This window comes from Danaus plexippus, assembly GCF_018135715.1.
Source record: "Danaus plexippus chromosome 22 unlocalized genomic scaffold, MEX_DaPlex mxdp_33, whole genome shotgun sequence".
In the NCBI taxonomy this organism is placed as follows: Eukaryota; Metazoa; Arthropoda; class Insecta; order Lepidoptera; family Nymphalidae; genus Danaus; species Danaus plexippus.
In genome coordinates, this window is record NW_026869856.1 from 256,354 (window position 1) to 283,668 (window position 27,315).

The 27,315-nt window shown below is 34.4% G+C and overlaps 3 protein-coding genes and 6 non-coding genes across 9 annotated transcripts; 4 read left to right on the forward strand and 5 right to left on the reverse strand.

Annotated features, from left to right (window-relative positions):
- Positions 1 to 54: 54 nt before the first annotated feature.
- LOC116773674 (uncharacterized) lies at positions 55 to 1,326 on the reverse strand. The gene has a single exon (XM_032666175.2). It carries the CDS (start codon positions 1,263 to 1,265, stop codon positions 759 to 761), a length of 507 nt encoding a protein of 168 aa, XP_032522066.2. The 5' UTR covers positions 1,266 to 1,326; the 3' UTR covers positions 55 to 758.
- A 693-nt stretch (positions 1,327 to 2,019) lies between these two features.
- Positions 2,020 to 2,137, forward strand: Trnal-caa (transfer RNA leucine (anticodon CAA)). Its single transcript has 2 exons — positions 2,020 to 2,057; positions 2,093 to 2,137. It is a non-coding gene; the product is annotated as a tRNA-Leu (tRNA).
- Positions 2,138 to 2,493: 356 nt separating this feature from the next.
- On the forward strand, positions 2,494 to 2,565 carry Trnae-uuc (transfer RNA glutamic acid (anticodon UUC)). The gene has a single exon. It is a non-coding gene; the product is annotated as a tRNA-Glu (tRNA).
- An 800-nt stretch (positions 2,566 to 3,365) lies between these two features.
- On the forward strand, positions 3,366 to 3,439 carry Trnan-guu (transfer RNA asparagine (anticodon GUU)). Its single transcript has one exon. It is a non-coding gene; the product is annotated as a tRNA-Asn (tRNA).
- A 1,152-nt stretch (positions 3,440 to 4,591) lies between these two features.
- Trnas-cga (transfer RNA serine (anticodon CGA)) lies at positions 4,592 to 4,673 on the reverse strand. Its single transcript has one exon. It is a non-coding gene; the product is annotated as a tRNA-Ser (tRNA).
- An 852-nt stretch (positions 4,674 to 5,525) lies between these two features.
- Trnac-gca (transfer RNA cysteine (anticodon GCA)) lies at positions 5,526 to 5,597 on the reverse strand. The gene has a single exon. It is a non-coding gene; the product is annotated as a tRNA-Cys (tRNA).
- A 923-nt stretch (positions 5,598 to 6,520) lies between these two features.
- On the reverse strand, positions 6,521 to 6,639 carry LOC116773722 (5S ribosomal RNA). Its single transcript, XR_004353724.1, has one exon. It is a non-coding gene; the product is annotated as a 5S ribosomal RNA (ribosomal RNA).
- A 6,152-nt stretch (positions 6,640 to 12,791) lies between these two features.
- LOC116773682 (uncharacterized) lies at positions 12,792 to 14,616 on the forward strand. The gene is made up of 2 exons (XM_061528825.1): positions 12,792 to 13,333; positions 13,830 to 14,616. Exons 1-2 carry the CDS (start codon positions 13,272 to 13,274, stop codon positions 14,239 to 14,241), a joined length of 474 nt encoding a protein of 157 aa, XP_061384809.1. The 5' UTR covers positions 12,792 to 13,271; the 3' UTR covers positions 14,242 to 14,616.
- A 6,396-nt stretch (positions 14,617 to 21,012) lies between these two features.
- LOC116773675 (glucose dehydrogenase [FAD, quinone]-like) lies at positions 21,013 to 26,498 on the reverse strand. Its single transcript, XM_032666176.2, has 5 exons — positions 26,362 to 26,498; positions 25,294 to 25,531; positions 24,312 to 24,469; positions 22,693 to 22,807; positions 21,013 to 22,386 (listed from the first exon to the last, which is right to left on the reverse strand). The coding sequence occupies exons 2-5, from the start codon at positions 25,522 to 25,524 to the stop codon at positions 21,013 to 21,015; spliced, it is 1,878 nt and encodes a 625-aa protein (XP_032522067.2). The 5' UTR covers positions 25,525 to 25,531; positions 26,362 to 26,498.
- Positions 26,499 to 27,315: the final 817 nt, after the last annotated feature.

Here is a 27,315-nt window from a genome sequence, read left to right on the forward strand (position 1 = left end):
AATTTTTGCTAACCTTCAATATGGTATACTAAATTACATAATAAATCTACAAGCTATTTTATTGAAATATTTATTTATTTCTGTAAATAAGATATTGTTTGATAACAGTACACCATCAGCTCCCTCGGTTGAGCAAAAGCCTCGCCTCACAATGGCACATTTATAATCAAACACATTCAAATCCATAAAACTCGGTCGCTAATCTGGAATCTTCTGGAATCGGACATACTCATGGATTTCATCAGATTTATATATAGTATACATAATTATAACATTTGTGATTATAAAAACAATTGCTACCACAATAAAATCTAGAACTCTAACCAAAGTTTCGTTAAGTATGTATAGTACAAGATAAAGTTTCAGTGATTTTGAGAATTATATATATGTATATATACATACAATATTTCATCATTGATCTTTGACAAAGCGCTGTGGAAACTGACTCGTTGATTTTTATGTACTCACTGGTTACAATTAATAAATAGTCATTTTATCTTCAACCCTCAGCCATCTAAGGTTTTTAGAAAATATATTAGAATATTTCGAAACACATTTACAAGAATTATTAATTTTATTACAGGATATACCCTGAGTATTGAATGAGTTGCTGCATATAAAGTTAAACTAATATTAAAAATTACATCCAAGTTTTTCTGTGAAAAATAAATAAGTCGGTCATACCTTTGTTGACATTATTTATAAATTAATAAGGAACAAAGACAAAAACATTTTAAATAATAAAATTGTGTCCATTGCTATTCTAATACCTCACAATCATCATCAACAACCCCACCATTTAATGCATCATTTAATATCTGATTTTTATTTTTCTTGAGCTCTGTGTTGATGAAATTGCGTTTTTCTTCCTTCAGCCTCATTTGTGTTATACGCTCAGGTGACCGGCGTTCCGCCAGACCTTTGGTGAACGTGTAAATTACTATAGTAAAGTCAGCTTCGATAAATGCTAAGATGACTCTCGGCCCCGTTTCTACGGTACACAAATTTTCTTGCAATATACTTATGAAGTCCATATTGATGTCTTCACTTGTTAGTACAGGCACATAAATATTTAATTTCTCATTCTTCCTCGGCCGAGCCACTATATACATGGTGTCTATGTCTTTATTATAACAGTATTCTGTATCATACATCAGCTTCTCGTCAACAAGATGTATGTATAAATGGTAAGCTAACACAATTTTCTTATCGCATTTACAGCCCAGCTTCTTCATGTCATCTTTTATTTTTACTTCCACATCCATTTTTGTTTATAAACAAAACCTTATTAAGATATGAGCTTTGAAGTTCAATGTATACTTTAGACTTTTGACATTGACATTGACATCTACGATCAATATCGACACCACTTTGTAAAATAATATATGATCAGAATAATTCATTAAAATAGTAACACAGAATAATTATAGTACAAGATTCTTATATAAAAAAAAAGACTTCATACAAAAATAAAATATTTTAAAAATATAAACATATTATACATATCTTTACTATTGATGAATTAATACTAATTAAACAGCAAATACATCTATTATTATATAATAAAGTTTAAGGGAAAACTTAAGTACTTTCTCTAAGTCTGATAATTTTTTTCAAACAAAAATTAAGTAGCCTGTAAAGCGTCATCTATTAGTCACAATATCGAAGGGGCAATCATAAAGTATTTTGTAGTAACTTATATTGCATCAAAGATTTCATAGATGGCGGTTAAAATGTTTAAATTATAAAATCTTTTAACACTAAAATAAAATTTAAAAAGATTAGATTTTTGTCATACTACTGCAATAGATCAGCGTGTCTTTAAATAAGAATTAATTTTTATCACCCTGCCCTCTGGCAAATTATTAAACATAATCAAATACAATACTTAAAATTACAAATCATCAAAAAATGTTACCCTTATTATATTTGTTTAATTTATACACGTTTGTGCAACAAATTTAATTACTAAGAAGTAATGAATGAATATAATTCACTATTTCGATTTGTCGTCCATCTGTCAGGATGGCCGAGCGGTCTAAGGCGCCAGACTCAAGGTTTACCTTGCCCTCTATAACGCGGGTGTGAGTTGTTCTGGTCCTCTCTGAGGGCGTGGGTTCGAATCCCACTTCTGACAAAACTTTTTGTTTTATTTTAACAACGTTATTTTCATTCTATCAATTATATTTTTTAGGATTTTCATTATGTCAAATAAATTTTCTTTTGTAACAAATATATTATCAGTTACTTTTATAACATTCAGAATATTATTATGTTCACTTCAATTATATTTTAGAGTGGGTTTCAGACACATGGCTATGTAATAGTGATATGACTAAATATTAGTATCTTTTAGTTGGCCATGCCTATTTCTAATAATATATTTCAATAATGTATATGTTGAAATGTATATATGTATATATTATAATTTAAATTTTTATTAATTATATCTTTGATTTTCTTATTTATAACAATTTAACTCGGACTTGCATCTCCCGTATGGTCTAGTGGCTAGGATACCTGGCTTTCACCCAGGAGGCTCGGGTTCGATTCCCGGTACGGGAAGTATTTATTTTTGTTCTCAGCAAATGTTATTTCCAATTGTTATTTTTATGACTGTCCTTGACTTTTTTATCAAAAAGGCCGCAAACTATCTGATGGCCTACGAATACTACCTATAGTTAAATCGCACATATACATCTGCAACATGGTGTTACGAACCCTTTGCCAGACATAAGGTGAAGGCAAGGATGGCAGGATGCTGATGGTCCAATAAACATCCTTCCAAAGAGCATTGCCTGAACTGGAAGTCGAGTATTGTGTGTCGCTGGCAGAACGGCCCTCAACCCGACTCGCAGTTGCAGGGTCTCTGTACCCCAAGCCAATGAAACACACTATCCACTGAACACCTCAAACCAGACTAAGGCTGGTGCATAAAGGAAGGTCATCGCATACGAGTACATTAACTTGCCGAGAGAGGAAAGGGTAGAAGAAAGAAAACGGTAACCGTCTCACTCGTCGGACGAAAAGCAGTCAGGGCCAGTCCATGTTGGAGATGTTATTACTTGATCACAGCTATGCTTTAACATCGGAATTCTTTCAATAATTCATTAAGTTTTTCAGAAGGAGTGGTGAAAATACTTTTACATATGTTTAATATTAGACGGAACAAAGTTAGAATTTTTAAACTAAACTTAACACGACAATTGTTTTATTTCTTTTGTTTTCTTCGTCGTTTCCCTTCATTTAATAAGTATAAATTCATTCAATAAACGGAATGAAAAAATCTAAAATATTTGTCTAATTTTTATTCTACAAAAAAAGATGAGAAGTGTTGGTTCTGTTATTTTGACGCACCAAATATAGCCTCCGTGGCGCAATCGGCTAGCGCGTTCGGCTGTTAACCGAAAGGTTGGTGGTTCGAGCCCACCCGGGGGCGGAACAACTTTTTGATTATTCTTATTCTTTATTTTTACTTCTTTTCGTAATTCATACCAATTACATTCTTTACTATAATTTAAAGAGTATATTTTTAATAAACAAGACTGACCAACTTTAAAATTATCATAAATAAATATTAACCTATTATATTATTATTATGATATATTATCAACTTTGTTTTAATACCTTCGCCCAGTTGTTCTGCTATATGTATATGTCAATATAGCATAACATAACTTATTCTGTCACTTATACAAAAAAAATGACCAAAATTTACATTTTTACTACGAAACGTCTTATATTTTTAGTTTTAAACAAAAGTATTAAATTTTAAATTCGGCATATCAAAGAGATCCTTAATAATAATGTAAACCCTTTATGAAATTTTCATAACAAATTTCTTGGCGAGGGATAAAGTTGGACTAAAACCGATAAGCGAAGGTATTCCAGAAATTAAGGTCAGGAGTGTCCCAGCCTTTGTTAGCTTGGGTCTTCACAGATCATTTAAAGCTTAAAAATGTTTGTGAATAAAAAAACAAGCTTTTTAAATATACAGAAGTAAAATGAGCATTTAGGAATTTACTTAAACGGTTGAACAATTCAAGCAAACCGCAACTTTTTTCACTCAACTCACATCTACACAATAATACATAACTTATTAGTTTAACTTTTTAGTTCGTTTATATTTAAAAAAGGAGTTTTTTTAATTAAGAAATTCGCTACGTCACAGAAAACAGGTCTTAAGACTACAAAATTTGTAAAAGACACTGGTGGGAAATCTATTGATCAATTAGTAAGTTCAGTATAAAGATTTTGGGACAGAAAATAATATGAAGTTTGCCGTGGAAGTGACTTCGTATAACAATCAGCTTTCACGCTTATCGTAAACATAAAAATAATATATTCCTTTCTACTTATTGAGATCTAAGATTCTCGCGAGTATTGATTGAAATATTAGTCTTATATTTTTCGGATTAAAGGACGAGATGAGATCTTGTCTGTCCGTGATCACAGTTGCTACAAAGCAACGGAAACGTCGGAAGTATGTAGTTATAAATAATTATAAACTCGTAGTAAATCCAAAATTATTAGTTTTATTTCAAAAAAAGTATAACTTAGTTTTTTTTATATAAAATTATATAAAAAGTTTCGCAGCCGGTAGGATTCGAACCTACGCTCCCAGAGGGAATCTGATTTCGAGTCAGACGCCTTAACCACTCGGCCACGACTGCTACAGTTTGATTTGATAAATTTAAAAATATTTTCTATTGTTTATTTTCTAGAAACATTCGTGATTCATAGTTATAATTCTAATCCACAAATAAAAATGGATGTTGCTAACAATAGGTACATAGCTTGAAAATAAATTAAACATAGTTGAGCGGACAATCGCAAAAATGATTTTCTTTTAATGAAAATTTGCTGTCAAACAGTTGACGTCAATATGAAACTAAAAAATGTGCGCTTGCGACTGTTTGTTTATAATTTGAACATATTAAAAAGTTATGTATTGTAATACGTGTTAACGGGACGTAGACGACTGCTGTTTCCACTGCGGTTTGCTTTCGCAGTGACCATAAGTAAAGCACAAGGTCAGTCTTTGAGTATTTGCGAAGTTAATCAAGAAATTTGTCTGCTCCCACGTTGGGACACCATCGGGATTATTTGTTGACGAATCAAATAATCAAACAAAAAAAAATGTATACCATAAAGCATTGAGTATCTTCAAGTGCATAAAGTATTGTAGTCTACAAAATTTAAAACTTATTTTTGATTATTGTTGGGATATAAATAAGGCGCTGACTCGGAAGTCCGAACACGTTACCTTTATTTAATATTTTCTCTTAACTTTATAGAAAACGAAGTTTCTCCGGGCAGCTAGTTTGAGATATTTTATTACCTTTTAATTATTTTTCTATATTTGTTCTTTTGAAAAGTAGAATCAAATTAAAACAGTTATTTTAAATAAAAAAAAATGTCATGTTTATTTGTATGATGGGAAAGTCATTAGAAAAGTATTCTAAGTGTTTATATTCAAAGCTACTAATAAAGAAGCAAAAATTATAAACGGAAATAAAAGAGATAGGGGACACCCGGGTTTGAACCGGGGACCTCTCGATCTGCAGTCGAATGCTCTACCACTGAGCTATATCCCCTGTGCCAGACGCATAGAAATACTTATACAAAATGCTTGGAAATATCTAAAATATGTTATTTATTTTATAATAAAAAATATTTCTAACCTCTATTAGACAACCGTAAAACTAAATTTAATCTTATCCGTCTTGTGTAAGTGCCAGGCAGAGGAAATCCGCTTATCATAAAGGTTGACAATGATAATAAGGTTTTTACATAATAACAACATAGAACTTATACTGTGCTTAAGGTTTATCAACGTTGGCGGGTTTGTTACAACACGATTAATTGTTTTTCTTCTCTTAAGTTAGATTACATGCATTTGAAGGTTTATTTTAATTAGTAATAACTACTTATCTTTCAGTTCTTAATATTCTTTTACCTCTGAACTATTGATCGCTACTTCTTTGGTTTGCATCTTAATTCTTATTATTATACGTGATCAAAAAAGAAGACAAAAAAGAAGCTCCACAAAAATACATCACATATATTAAAGACTCGATTTGGTGTTCGTTTGAAGTAACGAGATTATTTACATATATTTCATCACAATAATCACAATTTATTTTAAGTAATATACAGTTCCAGAGAAAACATTGTTTAACATGAAAATTACAAACATTACGATGTACCACAAAGTCTTCGTTGAAAACTATCTCAAACTAAAGAATAAGATATTTTATACATTTTCTTCCGTCACAGCATTCCTGCGGATAAGGAAAATGAAATATTTTTTAAAATAATTTTATCAAAATTAAAATAATTGCCTTTCTAATATTTTCAATTATCCTCAGTATTAGTGCGAAAAGACAAGGCCCAAATATATATAAAAACGTCTGTTGTACGATTAGATTCCTATTGTTAAAAGAGTAAGTAATAATTAACTTCAAAGTAATTGAAATTGTAACGTAAACGTTTACATAATTTATTTATTCCAAAAATAAGCCAACATCACGCGGTGTTCCCAGGCGGTCACCCATCCAAGTACTGACCGCGCCCGACGTTGCTTAACTTCGGTGATCGGACGAGAACCGGTGTATTCAACGTGGTATGGACGTTGGCAACCACTCAATCAAAATAATGGGTTATAATAAAATAAATATAAATATATCTTCATATTACTTTATCTTGTTTAAATAAAAGAAATACACAATCAGTTTAAACAAATGAAACACCTTACTAATAATATGTAAATATTTTTCAATACAAGGCTCTCCCGGTCCCGGTCCCGATACAGTAACAATAAATAATAGCTATTAATTGTTGTATTATATTTGAAATCTTATTAATTATTTCCTTAAATATAACAATTATCGCGCAAATACGCATGGTGTTGTAATAAGGTCAATAACCTCCAAATTTATATTTAAGAACTTATTTTTAATGTTTTCCGAGTTGCAGGATCCGTTATATTTAATATTTACATAAATATAACAAAGATACAGATGTAATATGTTTTTAATGGAAGGATATAAGTCACCAATAGAATTCACGAAAAATCTTCGTAATTTAATGGAGCTCTAAGCAATGGATTAACTTATGTTCACCTCTTCAGATCTTCTTCATAACACTATCATTAAACTAAACAACTTCTAATGTACTTAATATTAACCAATATATATATTACTGAGGAGAGTACTGGTTAAATAGTAAACTGCTGTCACTGACTAGTCTAATTATAAGTAGAGCGTTTAGAATATGTCATTCATAAATCCGTACATTATACTGGCAGTATTATCGTAGGTTATCGAGTGAAAAACGGGAAGCGCTTTGTATGTAGCGTAACAAAGTAAACTCATATGAAGCACACCAGTCCCGTGCTTATTTCACAAACAAAGAATGCTCATGACGTGGGTATTGGAATAACCATCCAGAACTATTATTATTGGCTGATGTTTGACGACGGAGCGGCGTATTGAAACATATATACATTTTGTAAATCACGTTGGATTTATTTTTTGTTGTTATCACTAAAAAAATGACGTCGTAATCTGTGACATGGGGATGTTTATCGTTGTTCTGTGTTCAGTGTCATTTATCTCTTGACATAAACGATATATTTTTTATTTAATGTTTGTCCGTAGTGTTTATTACTGCGCAGGACACGTGATCGTTACGTTTCAATCATACTTCATGTTCTGTAAATAAAACACTTGAAAATATCAATTGCGTAATGAATGGTTACAAAAATAATGAAACGAGAATCCGAAGGTCTCTGGCGTAAACATTATTATCAGCATTCATCAGCAAAACTTTTTGGGGATTTTTTGTTTTCAAATTGAGCTTTATTGTTAGCTTATTCATCTTCATGGGACAAGCTATTGAAATAAAACCTTGTTTATTATAAGAGTAACAGTATGTAGTTATTTCTTAAATCACATTATAAATGTCACTCGAATTAGATTATCTAACTGTAGTATTCGAGTCACTAATGTTGTTATTTAACAAGGAAGTAGTATAGTAGAATGTAGTACACACAATGTATAGTATAGTTGTAGTCGTGTGCCACCAATGTAGTGTTGTTGAACTGTGACGTCACTGTATACACTGTATAACAGACACCACGTGACTGTGCTCGTCTCTCCTCACACGTGCACTCCTAACTCCTGAGAGTGTGCACGTACAGAGACCAGATGTCAACACACGGACCTAATAGCTTTTTAACGTTCTACGTCAATAGAGTCTGGTTAATTTTTTTTTGTTTTTTTAAGTCAGATATGTTAGATAATATGAAAGTGTGTCGTGGAAATTGAAAGCAACCAGTTTTCAACTGTTGTTTTAACACAAATACGAAGATTAGATATCAGGTTACTGGGATACCTAAAAACATGCAGGCGTGTTTGGAATATTTAATTATGATTTGCTTTTAATTCCAACATATAATTTCAACGTGTTTTTTTTTTATCAATAGAAGAAAAATAATATTTTTCATAGTCAACTGTCAATAGTCTTCTGACACTAAAATTCGTTTATATGCGACTGGATAGTGACAGTAGTAATTAATTGTAGAACATAAAATATATAACTACCTAAGACGAAATAAGGCAAGCAATCTTTAATGTTTATATAAAGACTTTTAATCAATCGGTAAATAACCGAATAAACTATAAACCGAAAAAAAACATAAAATAATGATGAATCACTTTAAAATGTGCATTAACTTTAACATGTGAATGTTTATTTGAAATATTTCGATTCTTAAACGAAAAAATATTAAAGGAACTTTAATGGAACATTAGAGTCATGTACTTGATATATACAAAAACATAGAGACTATATTATAATAAATCTAATTTTCTTATAAGTAGTTTCAACGGGAACATGTTATATCAATTATATTTTGTACGAAGTCTCGTGCCGTAGATCATAGATGGCGCCGCTGGTTGGAAACCATATCTACTTAATAAGGACATCCTATTTATTTATCTTGCTACATATAAAAATAGTTTTTTATAATTAAAATCCTTTGTTCATCAACTTCCCGTGACCCTGTAGGCCTGTGGGCCTGTAGGGACAGTCCCTCAGGTTTGTCCCAACTATTTTTACACCCGGGTATTACCGCTTTGTTATTTATATTCAAGCAACGTTTTATATATTTAAAAGTTTTAACGATCTATTACAAAGAGTATAGACTCGGTGAACATTATAGGATTTTTATGTTATTTCGAAATTTTGATAGATCAGCATTGTTCAGAAATTTTGTGTAAAAATTATTTATATATGTATAAAGCAAGTTGACCTTTGACTATGCTCAGGAGCATCAAATAGATAGTGGATGGGAATTGAGAAGGTGGTGCCGGCTTTGTTCATGTACTAAACGGATCCTGAGATTTGAAAAACCCCATGATGTGTGTTATAGAGCAACCCTCAAGACGCAGATATAATATTACATCATATTTATATCATGTACTTATAATTTTAAAACAAAGGAACACATGTTTTACATAAAAACAGAAGCTGTACTTGTATTTTTATAGTTTAAATTATTTTAACATTTAAGTTATCACTTAACTTTTAAATTGTATTAAATTACTTTGAGAGTTTTACAAATGATTGTTTTTAATATTATTTTTCTGTACGTTTTAATTTTATTATTATGACGTCTGTATTCTGACATTTAATCAATGACGTTTATTGGTTTATTGGTAGCAATGCTTTAAGGTAATGAATACTCCTTTATTCCATTCGAAAATCTTCTTCGTTTTTTCACCGCACAGTACTCAAGATTATAATTCTTCCAATAAATAAAACGTGCCAAACGTGACATTACCAAATATTTCACGATTCCAGTGCGAATGAAGCCATAGATTAAAAAAAATAATGGATCGATCCAACGGAATGTTTAAATCTCTTCCGAGTAAAATATTATTATAAACAAACCTATAAAGTATAAGTCTATTATAATTTAGAATAACGGTTTTTGTTAATATTAAATAATTAATATTAAATAAATATATATACATATATAAAATTGGATTTTAATTTAAAATATAATTGTCATGTTTCAACAATTAAAGTGGTTTTGATAAATTCCTTATCGGTTTGTCAAGATATTAAAGATATTTGACAGTAATTCCTATCCGTAAACACATATCAGTGAAATATGTAAATAAAATAAAAAAAAAATGTTAAGTCATGACATTGTTTATGTAATAAATAAAATAAGTAATAACTCCTTTTATTATTAATATTCAATTATTCAATAATAAAGTAAACACGCGTACTATGACTCAGCTTGTCAAAGGGTCTTTGACCTGTGGCATCCATGAAGGCTAAAGCCGCTACAGCCAACCTTCGTCGTTCATGACTAATCAGTTATAGTATTAAAGAAATTGGAAATATTCAGAACATTACTTCTTTAAATCGAATATTAATATTATTTATATTATTTCACAATATATATATATACGATTACGTAAAAACAGTTCAGAAATTGTTGTATTATAAAAAGTTGACATTGATAGTTCAAGTTGTTTTATTTAATAAAGATATCTCGTTCAAACCAAGTTTCCATTAAATTCTAGAGCATATATTTTTTTTAGTTGTCTCACTTATTTGAAAAGTTGGAAGAGGGGCAGAGGGGGCACTCATTTTTCCACTTTCGAATCGTCTATCTTTTAAAGAATTGATTTAGACGAAAAATGGTTTTAGGAATCTTAATGTATTTTTAAAGCCCTATCCATAGACACTCATCATGTGTTAATTGAAAAAAAAATGTTCAACTTTTCAACAACGTTTCAACTATGTAGGCCCAACATTTTCGGAAGTAAATGGCTGTGACATACGGACGGACGGACGGACAGACGGACAGACAGACATGACAATTGACGAATCTATACAGATTGCGTTTTTTTGCCATTTGGCTACGGAACCCTAAAACTGGCCGATTTTCAAGCAATCGCTTTTTTTACGGATTTTTTTAAAGAAATTTTATTATTATTATAAATATTTGAATCTAATCACATCAAATCTGATGTTAGATTAATGTAGTAACATTAAATAATTGCTTAATAAACAGCTGATAAATGCACAGATAATACATGAAGTACCCTTATAATGACTGTCTGGGTTGTCAACCTCAACACAAGCCATTTGATAGTATTTTAGTAAAAAATATAACAAAATAAAGTACTAAGGATAAAGTTATGTTTAAAGTAAAAATAAGTAGTCGTTTGTAACAAGGAAACAGAAAAAATTGTAATTAATAGTAAATGTTGATTTTAAAACACATGCGTGATAGAAGCCATATATAATAAGCACTCTACATGAGTTTTCCAAGAAATCCAAAGCCGTTATAGATATCAATAATATCAATATTTTTTATTGTTTTATAAAATCTTAATTAAAACAACATTACTTTGACACAACCGTTTGTGTGTCAAGTTTAATGAACTTAATATTTAGGTCGCAACCCACACACAAGATGGCGTTTATATTGCGCAATGATATAGATACGATCGTGCTATCTTATGATAAGACAAATTGCTTTATACATTCCTATAATGTTCATTTAAGATGAAATCTACCTAGTAATTACTATTACATAATATATAGAATTTAGTTGTAACTGTTAGTTGTTGAGTTATTAAAAATTTTATACGATGCAAAAATTTAAATTAATACGGTTAATATTTCTCTTATTATTATTATTATTATTACACAGTTACATATTATATCTTTTAATATTTCATTCGCGCTCATTATTATTCTTGTTTAATAAGACATTTGTCCCCTTGCAAGACCGCAAACTTGTATTGTCACACTACAAACGGAGCACTTTTAGGTTCACATTTATATTCGCACTTTACACTATTAACAACAAGTCATTAGTGTGACGATACGTATTTGTAATATCTATATAGATAATGAATGAAAAACTAGGATCTCTGTGTTGAATGTAAGGACGGGAATTCATGGTAAGTATTATGACATATGACTCGCTTATATTTAATGTTCCGTTAATAATGTACAAATAATAACCGCCTTTTCGAATACTTTACTTAGACCTTTAACATGGAATTTAACAGTTACTTAATGTCAACAGAAATTTCAGTTATTTATGTTTTGTATCGAAGAAAATGTATAGCCTAATGCCCTAATAGTTCAACTCGACTAGTCTAACCTCGAAGTTTAAATAGTCGATATCTTAAAAACCTCTTCACCCACCCATAATATAATACATTAAAAAGAAATTTAATATAAAGAAAGTGAACTAAATCATTATAAGAAATTGAAATATTTTTAGGATTATATGAAATATTGTGAAATTCAAAATGGAAATCCAATCGATGCAAATACAGTGCCTTGACCTCGTTGTGAGACCTCAATGCAAAAAAATAATACATTTTATGTGATCCGGTAGTTTTATAATTGGATTAAAATATATAATCAAATACTGCATACGTAATTGTTTCAAAACAGATGAGGTTGTCTTTCTAAAGTATCTACTAGGTATCGGTGTTACTGTTACAAACTAAATGTCGGCAAGACGTTATTTGTCTGTTTTACTTCCTATATTAAATAATACAACCATCGTGGGGTTTAAAATAAATCATACTAATTATTTACGTCACAAAATGTATGCATCCGTTCGCAGCTTATAACAAATTAAAAAAAAAATAAACAAATGGGAATTCTGATCATGGCGCGCGGATAAAACCCACTCACACATACAAAAGATAACTACTATATTAACATAAACATTGACGCGCGGGGGGAGACTAGGTCAATGTAATACTTTTCCCAAACACGTCAAGACCTGTCCGATCGTTTGAAATGTATTATCACAATCTTTTATATTATAACTCGTGAATGATAACACGTACGAGACTTAAAACAGTTTCGAAGAATTTCTTTCATAACCAGTCAAAGCACACACACACACACCATACACACAAACAAATACGGCAACAATTGGCCGCGCATGCGTCAACGACTCTATATATATAAGGGACACGCGCGAAGTTTCCTCATTTGATTTCAAACTGTGGCTGTGTCATAACATTAGTCATTAGTAAAGTTGTGTAAACATTGGTTCATAAATCGTGTTTGATAACTGTGAAGTGCTGATAACGGTAAACGCCATCAAAGGTATCTACGGACTTGTGCGAACTCAAGTAAAAATTCGCGGTTACGGGTGCCCCGAGTCACCAGAAATTTTTGAAAATTTGAAAAGTGTTAGAATATCAAGCAAGATGTGTAAAGATTCAGTGGTGGCTATGACAACGGAGTCTTTCAGCAAAGTTGCCGCCAAAAGGTGAGAATAGTTATAATTTAATGAATTTTTAGTATTAATAGTTGCTCAATATTGCACAACTCGATCTTGCTACTAGGGATATCATTGTGTTTATTACTAATAGTTAGTATTTGGTTTAAATTTAAATGAAGCCATAAAGGTTCATGCCACACTAATAGGTTTGATATGGCGTTAAAACACGTTGTAAGCTGCACCTACACTGTAGGTACTTCCCTTAAAAAGTAGCCAGGACTAAGTTATCACCAACTAAACTTATAAAACAACAATAAACGAATCGAGTGATTAACTACTTATTCATTTATTATTGAAATGATAATTTAAGATATATTTAAATTTCACTCAACTTCAATCAAAATATTGTTTATTTTCAAGAATCATAAGTTACATAAAAAAAGTAAAAAGTAACATATTTTAATGTCCCCCTATTCCTTCAACAGTTTCTGTATTAGCTTTAAGCCCATTAAACAGTATCTAATGGAAGTTTTCGTCCGTGTAGCTCCGCGGGTCAGTGCATGGCCTCCGTTCTGCTCTCGGCCCTGTGCGAGCGCCGCCTCACCGTGGGGTTGCCGGCCGCCGTGCGCCACCTGTCCGCCAAGGGCGAAGCCCTGTTCGTGGTGACCTGCGGCGCGCCCCCCGGAGACAGCGCCACTCACATGCTGGACGTGCTGCTGCGAGCCTTCTGTATAGAGCACGACATCCACGTTTTGGAGGTGGACTCGGAGCGTAAGCTGAAGCGTCTCCTGGGCGTCGAGTGTTCTTCGTCGGTGGGCTGTGTGGTGGTCCACTCGCCGTACGCGGACCCCTTCAGCGACAGCGCCGCCGCCCCTCTCTCCCCCAATGAGCGGAGCCTGGTGTCTCTGTGCGAGGAGCGCTCGGCGCCGCCCCTGGTCCGTCTGCCGGATAAGTGAGCAGCCCGGGGTCCGCTGGACACACTCTCTGACTGGACTGCGCACGAGACGTCCTCTCTCGTAGTTTGTGATGGATTGTTGAACTCTGTCTGCCCGAAAGGCTTGTTTTTTGTAATAAACAAAAGTTGTCAAACAATCTCCACGTCATCTGTTTCCTAGAAGACGTCGAGCTCTGTATATGAAGTAGTGTGTGATCAAAGTCACCGTAGAACGCTTTGTATGTATATGTCACTAGCTCCTGCAACTGTCTGAACTTCAGAACTCTTTACTTATTAATACTGACAAGCAAATGTCCAATGATTAGTCTACTGTAGTCTGTGGTTCAATGTTTTGTACATTTCTACATTTCTTACAATAAATGAATTTTATAATATACCATGTTAATCTTTTTCCTTCCATCTATACTTGGTTAAATTTTTTACCTTTTTTGTGTCTTTATACTTTAAAACAATTAGGCATACTAAAATAAAAAGGATCTCTTTCTCTCTCTCTTTTAATTATTGGCAAAAATAATAAGAATCGTCAATGGATATTTTTTTTTTATTATATGTCCTGCATCCATGCAAAGACGTGCACAGTATATTCTGCCAGTGTCGTGTGGCGTGGAGGAGACACGATCCGGGAATCGGGATCGACTTTTGAACGAAATAAAATTAGACTAATTTATTAATTAGCTAAGCATTTAAAGTTTACTTGGTAATTGGTGAAAATAATATCATTTAGTGAAATACAAAATATACACATTGAGGCGTCTTATAAGATTGACATATTTTTTCAAATGCAGTGTTTGTAACATAAAATTTTAGTGATGTATATTTATGTATATAATTTATATATTGTAGGAATATGAGAGGGTAGAAGAGAATCAATGTAGGAATATGAGAGGGTAGGAGAGACTCAAACGACATATAAGCCGTTGTCAGAGGACATCAGGGCTCTTTTTTCGTTCGTAACGCGCGTTGGTGTGATAGTTTAGTCGTTAGTAGATTTTCGAAGTGTGTTTAAATCTTTCGATTGTATTATATTCGGATTTCATTTAACGATTAGTTTAAATCAAGATAGTTGAAAGTTATTCATTTAGAATTGTTTTTATTTTTGTGTAAATTTAATAAATTTGCAGTGGAATTGTATCGAATGTTATTTTTTAAAAAGTCAATTCTTACCTTGTTTCTAAGATCAGAAGTGCGATACGTACCTTGAGAACCCCGTTTGGTAAGGCCTTGTTATTTCAATTTACCCACACATTATTTTTTTTTGTGTTTTATTAAATATTTCTTTATAACTTTTTTTTAGACACTGAGTTATTTTAAATATCGTGTTACGTTATTATCGAGAATATTAATTTGTGTTAATTACTTTGATTAAGCGGTGAGTAAGCTTTTATTGCGTTTGTTTGTTGATACGTTAATTTCTAGCGATCATACTTATTTAATTATTTTATTTTGTTACTAAAATGTCTGAACGTGAACGCAATTGTAGCCGCAGTGGTCTTGATAGTAATCCTCGTCGTGATCGTAGCTAGAGTCAGGGTAATAGTTCCCGTGAGTAATCCTTTGATGAAAATAACATGTTGAGACTTGATATGGAGGCAATGATGTCTCGTCTTAAAACGTTAGAGGCGAAAACAAGGGCTTCGTCTATGCCGCACCGCGCGTCGGTGAATTCACACGACTATGAGGAATTGCGTTACAAAGGTTTGACGCCCGGTAGCGTTTGTAATAGGCAGTCATCACGACAGTTGCAGACACCAACGCGCGTCCGCGATATATCTCGCGTTTCCGATCGTCGTGTACCCTATAGAATGCGTGAATTATCGTCGATAGGGCATCTGGTTTCTCTGGACTTGACGTGAAGCTACCATTCAGAATGTTATCATCATCAGGATCCGAGACCTCGCTCGATCACGACAAGTAGGCGACGCGGGTATACCGTTGGAATTAGTACAGGCGAGTGTTACCGATTGCATTGCTAGTGCCATCAGATCAATTAGTACGGCTGAAAAATCTCGGTATTACTATATTTCGAACTTTGACCCAAATCTACACAATTTTGACGATTAGTGCATACAAATTGATTGCGCGAAAGTTTTAAACAATTGGAATGATTTAGAATGCCTTTCACGAATAGGAAATTGTTTGTTAGGGGATGCGAAATCTTGGCTCAATAAATGGGTGTCTAGCTACCGTAGTTGGACCAATTCTAAGAAAGAATTCAAACCTTTATGTCCTGAAGTACCAGATTTTGCTGGAATATTGTTTGAAGTTATGTCTAAGAATTCCGATCACTATCCAACGTACGCGTAATATGTACGCCGGTCGATACTTTGCTTACGTATAGTGCAAGGACTCGATGAGGAGCTTATTTCGGTTATAATTATTCGCAGTGTCATTGATCCAAATATTAGGGCTACGGCGACAAATGCTAAACTATTTCCGAATGATTTAGTCGAATTCTTTTCAATCTATGTTAAACCAAATACAATTAGTGTTTCGAGACAACTATACTCGCGTTCGGAATTGTGAAACGTTACGACAGATAGACGATCTCTGGAGTATTCACGTAAACGTAATCTGAGTGATATCAGGTGCTTTTTCTGTGGGCAGTTGGGGCAAAAAGAAGATTTGTGTAGTAAGAGACCCAAAATAGAACGGTTATCAGGGAGTTTATCAAATAGTGAGGGCGTTAAGTTATCTAGGCTCGAATCATGCACATATTTTATGAATTAATGGTGATGATTGTTCAGTCTGATGTTTCGATGACAATTGATACACCTCTGGTAGGTAACTATTTAGAGAGGGTTACTAAGAGGATAATTAATGAATTCTCTCGGTACTTGATTACGGGAACTGCTACATCAACCGTAAACATAGGTAGCATGTCAATTAAACTTAAATCCAGCATTCCTGTGTATAATCGGTCATATCAACTCTCACACGCTGAAACGATCCGTGGTCGTGACATAATAACAGATTTGCTTGAAAAGCAAATAATAAAGGAATGCTCGTTTTTAGCTACCACTATTGAATACCTGGGTCGTACGATTAGTAAAGGTCAGGATAGGCCAAGTCGTCAGAAAGTGCGGGCCTTAATTGATTCAGCCGAACAAAAAAAATTTAAGCAAGTAAGGCAATTTCTGAGGTTAGCTAGCTATTTTAGACGGTATATAGTTGGGTTTGCCCAAAGGGCTGCTTGCATAGCGGCACTTACTAAAAATTAACTTTCATTGAGGTGCTGAAAAACAGGCCGCTCGTGACTACATCATAGATTGTCTTACAAGTGAGCCAGTACTCGCCATTTATGATCCTACGCTGCCAATAGAAATACTACACAGATGCGAGCTCGATTGGTTACGGAGTCGTCATGATGAGAGTGCATAAGGGAAATCGTAAACGAGTACTGCCTTATTGTAGTAGACTCACTCAGGGGGCTGAGAGGAAGTAGCACTCGTACGAACTGAAGACGCTGGCAGTGATTAAGGTATTAGAGTATTTCAGGCATTATCTTGTGGTTGCACACTTCATCGTGGTTACTGACTGTAACGCGTTAAAACTTACCCAACGTAAGAAAGACTTGTTGCCAAGGGTGGCTCGGTGGTGGGTATACCTCCAAGAATTCGATTCTAACCTGGAATATAGAAAAGGTTGTTTTTTGTCCCATGCAGATTATCTTAGCCGCAATCCGGTTAACTTATGTACCATTAAAAGACCGCTAAATTGGGCGCAAGTTACTCAGGCTTCTGACGAGAAAACTCACTCTCTAAAACAAAAACTGGTGAATGGGCAGTTAAACCTCAGTCGTTATGACATCCTTTAAGTCAAGCTCTCACCTATTGGTGAAAATCCTAATTTTTGTTGTTATATTCCAAAAGGCCATAGACTGTCTTATGTGTATTTTCACGACGAACATGATCATCAAGGGGTTGATAAAACTGTAGACTTGATAACAAAACACTTTTAGTTCCCAGGGTTGAGAACATTTGCAAAGAAAAAAAAAATACATTTCCCATTGTTTGGTTTGCCTTTCTCATAAAAAGGTAGCTCGTGCTCTTTCACGGCTCATTCATTCATGGGAGAAAACCAGACGTAGCATTTGAGGCAGTCCATATGGACACCTTGGGCCCCCTACCAGAAACTGACGGTCACCGTCATGTACTTATTATTATAGACGCGTTTTCAAAATTTTGTTTATTGTATCCCATGTTCCGACAAGACACTGACGAACTAAAGCAACACTTCACTACCATGGTGTCTCTCTTTGGAACTCCAAAATTAATTGTCACTGATCGGGGACGCATGTTTCAAAGCACTGATTTCCTTAATTGGGTCAAGGACTTGGCCAGTTGTTTTGTTGAGGTTACAGCTGATCCTAAACAAAACAAAACGCAAGACAATTCAATATTCTGCCTTAAACCTGCTTATAGGTGCTGAAGCTGCCACACCGCTCATACGTAGTTTGATACGAGACGTTACTGTTGAAGGCTCAAGTGGTAATCGAGAAGTCCTTCGTCAAATGAGTCGTCAGAGGGCATCTAAACTCCTTCGTGCCAACTAAACTCGTCAAGATGCCTATGCTAACTAGAGACGTAAACAGCTCACTCTTTTGAACTAAATTCCTTAGTTTTTGTTAGCAAGGTGGCTCAGTCAACAAGGAAGCTGGACTCATGTATGCGGGGACCATACCGGGTTATGAAGACACTATCACACTGCCGATATGAGCTGCAGATGTTAGCTGGCTCATATGGCAAATCGACTCGAGCAGCTGCGGAATATATGGTCCCGTGGAAGTGAGAATGGACTCCCGATGTGTGTTCTGCTTTCTTTGATGGTGAGGTATTTGCCTTATTCTGCCTGAAATTTTGACTAAAACTCCTTTTGAGATTTTATTGAAACTTAATCCCATTGTGTTATTTATTTTAATTTTGTTTTGACACAAATCTCTAAATGTATTGGGGTTAAAGCGAGGAGACATGAGTTACTTGTTACGATGTGAGCGTTTGTCTTGGAGTGTATCGGACACGCTGTATTAGAGGTTAGATCTCTGGGTCTGGGATAGCTGTCTTGGAGTGCATCGGACAGGCTATGCCAGAAGTGGCGCTGTGCCTGGGACAACCGTTTGCCTTGGAGTGCATCGGGCCCGGTTGTCCTAGAAGTGGTGTTGTGTCTGGGATAACCGATTGCCTTGGAGTGCATCGGGCCGGTTATCCCGGAGGGGACGCTTAGGTTGGGATAACCATTTGCCTTGGAGTGCATCGGGCCGGTTATCCTAAGAGGTACGTTGAGCCTGGGATAGCCGTTTACCTTGGAGTGCATCGGGTTCGGTTATCCCAGGAGGGACCATAGGCCTGGGATAATTGTTTATCTTGGAGTGCATCGGATACGTTATCCTGAGGATCTGGTCTCTTGGTTAGGAATTAATTTAGTATGTTCGGAAGCTTGACTTTGATAGTGAGTTGTCTATCGAGCTGTGGTTGTAAAAGATCATGAGTTTATTTATGGGATGTTGGTCGGCCAACATTGCCTGTATCAGATGGTATGTTTTGGAACATGTTTTTATAATAACCTTCACACACACACCAAGTCATGCCTCAAGCAATTCCTTGTGGGTCTCTGACGAGGTGTGAGGGGGCGATCTTCCGACAAGTCCCGCCCCAAGTGGTTGGTTATTGGGATCTTTTACAACCACTTTGTGTGGGCTATGTTTGTTTAGCTCACTTTACATTGACGTTAACCATGATGTTACTGTTGAGTTAAATCAAAAATCGAAAAGATTTCTGCCGTTATATTTCTCAATTTCAGACATAGACAATGAGGGAGAAGAGTTGTGTCATGACGCCAACTTGCCTCCGGAGGTTGACCTGCCTGTGGAGGGGACTGAGCCGCAATCAAGCCCGTCTGGAATGTCAAGACATTCAAAACTGAATACGTCTAGTGCGAATGAAAAGAATTTCCTGCCCTTGGTGCTAATACTACGTTTTGGACGTCAAGAAAGTTAAACACAAAGGAGCCCGGGGACGTGCTCATGTCAGGAAAGACCGTGTAGGAATATGAGAGGGTAGAAGAGAATCAATGTAGGAATATGAGAGGGTAGGAGAGACTCAAACGACATATAAGCCGTTGTCAGAGGACATCAGGGCTCTTTTTTCGTTCGTAACGCGCGTTGGTGTGATAGTTTAGTCGTTAGTAGATTTTCGAAGTGTGTTTAAATCTTTCGATTGTATTATATTCGGATTTCATTTAACGATTAGTTTAAATCAAGATAGTTGAAAGTTATTCATTTAGAATTGTTTTTATTTTTGTGTAAATTTAATAAATTTGCAGTGGAATTGTATCGAATGTTATTTTTTAAAAAGTCAATTCTTACCTTGTTTCTAAGAATATATTATAATTTTTTTTTGTATATTTATACACAAAATAATACTTAATGCGTCACTTCTAATAAATCTTGACTATATTAAATTCCAAGTTCATCCATTCTCACAATGGTCTTAATAGTGAGTTTTGGTTTGACGTTTTTATGTTTGTTTATATGTACATACAATTACAATAAAAAGTTAATATTAAAATCGAAACAAATAAATTATGGGATAATATCTTAGGTTATGGGATTTATCCACAAAAACAAACGTTACTTTCAGCGATCAAATTATATTTATTAAGAGAAAACGTATTGACAAGAACACAGAGTTAACAAAAAGTGACATCACACAAGTCGTGATGTGAATGTTAGTTCAAAATTGACAGCGACAGTGACAGTGGCGCCAAATTTAAATTTTCAAGTTTCTTTTATTAATTCTAATAGAGATTTATCCTCATCATTTTGTTTCGAAAGTATTTTATTCCAATGTCGTATGACAAAGTCCACTCCCCTTTCTGCTATCATCATTGTAGGAGCGTTGGTATTCCCTCGAATTATGACCGGCATTATGGAGGCATCTATGACTCTTAAATATTTCACACCGTAGACCCTCAGCTCGGAGTCCACGACGGCCTCTGCATCCTCTTTTGGACCCATTTTGCAAGTACCCACAGGATGATAGGTGGTAGACGTGTACTCTTTAGCCAGACAAATATAATACGCTTCTGTTCCCCATTCATAGTCACGACAAGCGGGCAGAGGCTCACGGACGTAGTACGCGCCTCTGGCTCTGTACGCTGGTGTTTTTTCGAGACTCAGAAGAAATTCGACTGCGTACAGTAATGGTATTAGATCGCGACGATCAGCGAAATAGTTCGGTTGTATGAGAGGAGCTCCGTGGGGGTCGGTCGCGTTGAGCAAAACATATCCTCTACTTTTAGGTACCAAGTTCATGGGCCGTATAACCACGGCGTCATAGAATGCTGTCGGCAGGAACGCCACCTCCTCATAAAGTATCGGATCTTCAATATACTGCCTCCAGTTGTGGATGTTATCTACTTGGAATTGTAGATCTGGTGCTATCAAGTCAGGCTGGCTTTTAATGAAGCATATAGAGTTAACGGGACCGTTAGCTGACATCGGGCCTCCCTTGATATCCATGTCGTGGTAGTCTACCACAGCCTGGAGAATCTCCTCGTTACTGACCAGAGTCGATGTTCTGTTCGGTAACGCAAGCAACATTCCGTTAAAGGTCACGTGATCGTGAAGGTTTCTGCCCACGGGCAAGTCTTTTTTGACCGGTATACCCAAGTCTTGCAAATGTTCTTTCGGTCCTATGCCGGATAACATCATTAATTTTGGTGTATTTATAGATCCCCCGCTAACAATCACTTCCCTTTTCGCATAAACAGTATATTTTTTGCCATTTTGTATATAATCAACCCCGTAAGCTCTATTCTTATCGTCTATGAGAATTTTAACTACCTCCGATTCGATTTTAACCACGAGATTTGGTCTCTTTTCAATGATGGGTTGTAGGAAGGCCGTGTTGGTTGAAACTCTCTCTCCTTGAACACTGAACGCTTGTGCCTGGTTGTTTCCTTCCTGGAAGGCTCCGTTGAAGTCCCTCAGCGGGGCGCCTCCTTCAGTGTACCCCTCCGTCAGCATGAGGGGTGGTGTGTCTATGTACGGGTATCGAGCCACGAATTGCTCGCCTTGGACACCGTGATAGACCGCATCCAGAGCCTCGATGTTAACATTCCTTTCAGATTTCTTGAAGAATGGAAGAACCTGTGAGTCGTGAAAATTATGATTACTCAATCACCAATACGATATCATATTCATTAGGTTTTTTTTTATGAAAATTCAACAAAACCAAAATAATATGTCATCCATACAGCTTGGAGAGATGCAAGTTATTCTTGTGATATTATTAAAGAAATATATATATGTATGATTAAAATTATGAACGAACATAAAATACAAAAAGGGTTAAACGAAAACGTTTTTCCATTTCACTTTTTATAATCAAAGGTTTTTAAATAAAATTTTCAATGACGGCTATTGATTTAATCTGCTCTCTGTTGAGATGCTCACATCATGATAACTCCACCCAGGGTTTCCAAGGTCATGCCAGAGGTTATAATCAACTCTGTTCCCGCGGACGTACGACATGGAGTTGATAGTGCTTGATCCACCCAACACTTTACCTCTGATAAAAAATATATACAATTATTATATACTAATAAATTATAATTATCTATACATTGATATCATTTATAATGATTCATCAAAAATACAGAGACAAATGTTCGATGTACAATTTCAGAATTGTTAATCAATGTTCAGTGTTACTTCCAGTAATATCTTACAAAGTGGCTGATGCCAGTATTAATAGTTTTTAAATACAAGTTGACACTTAAATGTTGCCATTACAAACTAACAATGGTTCAGTATTATTATTAATTATAATCAGTCATAAAAATAATTCTAAGGATTATAGTTAGGTATAATTATTTCAGCACGGATGGCGCCACTTGTAACATTATACCGTATGAAATATCCCTAAACTAGTCTAGACCAGTCTAGGGTCTAGTCTAGTCTAGTATATTGTTCAATCGACGGTTATAATCGTTCAAGATATTAAAATGCAAAAATCATAATTTGACAGTCTGTTTATGGAATACATATAATCAAAATTATAATATTGAAAATTTATTTTATGTATAATTAATCAATATACATAAAATAAGAAAGTAAAAATCGAATGTCTGTACATTAAATATTTTTCCAAAAAACTGATAGGAGGCAATTAAAGAAGAGTCATAGAAACCAAAAAAAACATTTTTTAGAATTTTTGTCCGTCTGTCACGTTATAACTTCAAAACTACTCAACGGATTTGAACGCGGTTTTCACAGTTGGATTACATATAATTAGGAGCATTGTCAAAACTGGTTTCATTAAAATCTGTTAAGGGAAAAAGAAGTTATGGTCAATTTTAAGTTAGATTTATACATGGTTATGCGAAAAGCGACCAACACGCGGGCGGAGCCGCGGGCAACAGTATATATATAATTTCAAATGTATATTTGTTTCTGGTGAACCGTTTGTATGTCTGTTTATCTTTTCCTGTGTTATAAATGGGTTGCAAACATCCAATACTAACTCTAATCATATATTTTTTTGACGTTCGATGTTCTTTTCTCTGTATTCTGTGCCAAGGATTGATTGATGACGTATACTAATCAGGGTGTTTGTTAAGGAACAATAAGCACATATAACTCTAGTTTATAGTTCAGTTCCTACAAATTTTTGAAATGCAATTATCCTATTTTAATTCAGCGCTACATTTACGTTAGGTACAACTAAGTATTGATAAAGTAAGTTTTAAATTATCTTTATGTTATACTAGATTTTGCCTGTGACCTCGTTTGTTTGAACTTCGGAATTATGCTCAGAGAAAAATATGTGTTGTAACAATAGATTTGGTAACCAACCAACTTCAGTCTTAGTCACTTCACTTAATATACAAGCGAAAACTTATTACTTCATCATTCTGGATAAATTGCAGCCTATGTCTTATTCTGATGTTTAAACTACACGATAGTAAGGTTTCATCGAAATCTATTCAGCAGATTTTGCGTCAAAGAGCAACAAACAACCGTACATCACTAAAAACTTTCTCATATATAAATTATAATATTAGTAAGATTACCTGGGCATAGGGCATCTTTGATTGCGGTGAGCGAGACAACTCTTGCCGTTGGGTTCCGTGGAGTAATTCCAATCTATATTAGAGCCGAGTAGAGCCGTGGAGAGTGCTGGTGACAGAGTCACATCCGGTTGACGACCACCCGCCTCCAACAACAGCACCTTCAACGTTAAATATGGCGTGATATATAAGTTTGATACTCTAGCTCAAAAAATAAAACGGCTGTAACTCAACACTACGGGTTCGAAGCCTGTTCTTGTTCGTTTATTATTTATAAATTATTTAATTATTCTTAAAACGTGATGATAATAACAGGGATTCTGTTTATATTTAGTGTATTTTTTTATATTCTTGTAATTGTATACTACCTAGAGCCCGCTTATTAATTGAGTTATTTAACTATCGTGACGAGAATTGCTTTAGGATACATAGTACATTGCACGCTATAATATAATTAAGGAATCGAATCGTTATAATGTTTTCACAAAAAAATTAATACTTCAGTTTTCAACGTGATTGAGTAATCATTTCTGAGTATGAAGCAGTATGCTTTAACAGTATTTTATTAATAAATACTAACACATTAAAGTCTTAACGGAGGTTATTGTAGTGTGGGACGTTGCTAAGACAGATCAATTACGGACAAATTAATGTGTCACAAGTCAAATTGTTTTAGATAACATTGATAATTTGAATAATATATGTATTAGAAAGTTTGATTAAATAACTGTATCATTATATACGTATTTGGTGATAACTGAACAGTCAAAAAACCTTGAAAAATACCATCATTTTGAATAGTGTTCATTATCACGAATATTTTATAATTATCTCGTTTTAGGAAAAAGTGTTTCTATAGGTATGTGATATTGACGTTTGAGAGCTCTCTATCAAGTTTCAAGACAACTTTTTACTTTAGTTACATATACAATAAGGACATATATTTATTTAATAATAATTTAGGTTTTATATTATACTACTTCACCTTCCAATTGGGGTTTTCCGTCAGTCTATTGGCTACCACACAGCCAGCGGAGCCGGCGCCCACCACTATGAAGTCGTACTCCTGACGAGGAGTCTCGGGGGAGACCTTGTCACGACTTCCACCGTACAACTTAACCAACAGGTTCAGATACACATATCCGAACAATGTACAGGAGTCCATATGCGCATTGGGTGGACATACGTCCGACAGGTTTAAGGGTTGCCACAACATTTTGGTACTGAAATAAAAATTGCTCTAAAATTTTTAAGAAAAGTAAAAGAATGTGTTCGTGTTTAGTATTAAAAACTTAATGAGATTGGTATATTTTTTATAAAAGAAAATCAAGTTAGAACCAATTTATTTGGTGCTGATTAGACAAGAGGAAAAAAATTATAAAAATATACACGTACTTAGTTAATTTATTCTGAATGAGGAAATAAGTTTTTGGAACATAAGTAACTCTCGTGTCAAGTATCACGTGAACACTTTATTTTATATTATTTACTTATCTTTTAATGTCAAATTGGCAAATAGTTGGAGATCATCACCACACTCAAATGAAAGGGAGTTGCTGTTCAATAGTTTAAAGCGAGTTCTCAAAGATATGCTAACGATTAAATAAATAACTATAAGTTAAGAGATGGGTCAGCGATGTTTCAGCTCTCCACGAAACAGCTATAAACATTATGAAATAAAATTTACGATAGAACTGATATTTTTTATTGATTTTAATGTATGAAATATATTTTTTCGAATCTTTCGGGTTTTCTATTATATTAAATGATACCGACGTTTCTACTATTCTTCAACAGACGTTGTCAAAGGAAGACGAGATGGATAATAAAGTTCTGACAGAAATTTTCCCTAATCTTGGCCTCCTCGCTCCTCCTGGACCCTGGGTGATACTTGATGGAACTTACCACACCAGAAACTTCGAATTTAAACTCGGATTAAAAGACTTCATAAATTTTTAGATAGCTAACAAAACATAAAACATCGAGGCGTCTTAAAATGAAGTTATATAAATGTGTGACCTGAGCCTTAGAACATCTTTACATGACCACTTACTACTTGAGTGAAATTCCTTTATCGTGTAAAGCTGATCGCCGGCCGTCAGAGAAAATTCACATCGACACGAATCTGCCAGTTTATCCCACAAGAGTTTTAATATTGACAAATATTACCTTTGAATACTTTAACGTACGTTGTAACGCTTCAACGCGCGCCGTCCGCGGCACCGTCTAGTGCAAAGTGAACTCCCGGTATGATATCTGAACACTCAACGTTACATTATATGTTATTATTTAATTATTCGCTTCCAATGTTAGTCCTTGAATATTTTTAATCATGTTTGTGACCAACTTTCATCGTCAGTATGATAGCAATTTATACATTTTCATTGGCTGTCTATGTCAGCGTTATTGGCTGTGTCTCAGCGTCTCAGTGGTAGAAGGTTATTCTAAGTAGTCAGTTCCAGTTGGTTTTCGACCTATCTTTAGTTTCGGAGCGACGTACTCGATATTTATGTCAGTACAGACTAATGAGGTTCACTCACTAAAGTTAGAATTTTCTTAGGATGTGATGCAGAGGTCGAATAAATGGCGTCACGGAATTTGAAGATATTTTCTCCAAAGTTCTGCCACTCTCAACTGGTAATATTTTATAACAAACAAACTGCTATATAACTGATTGCAAACTAGTTTTTTTTATATACTTATACTATAAATAAAACCGTGGATAAACAAGATTATCGTATTAATTAAATAAAAACGAATTAAAAAATTAACTTTTATATCATATTTTATATTAATTACTATCTGTAAGTGTTTTTTTTCACTTTGTAAAGTTTAAATAGAGCGCTTAAGTGAGTGTCATTTTTATTAGAGTTCCGATTAATAGCAATTTTTTTATCTCGACTTAGTAGCGTTTGACTGTCATTCCAGCCTTTGGAAGGTGGCAATGAATTGGCAGGTGTTCAGCGTACTGTCTCAGTATCAGCGCATTCACCCTAAACGATCATGC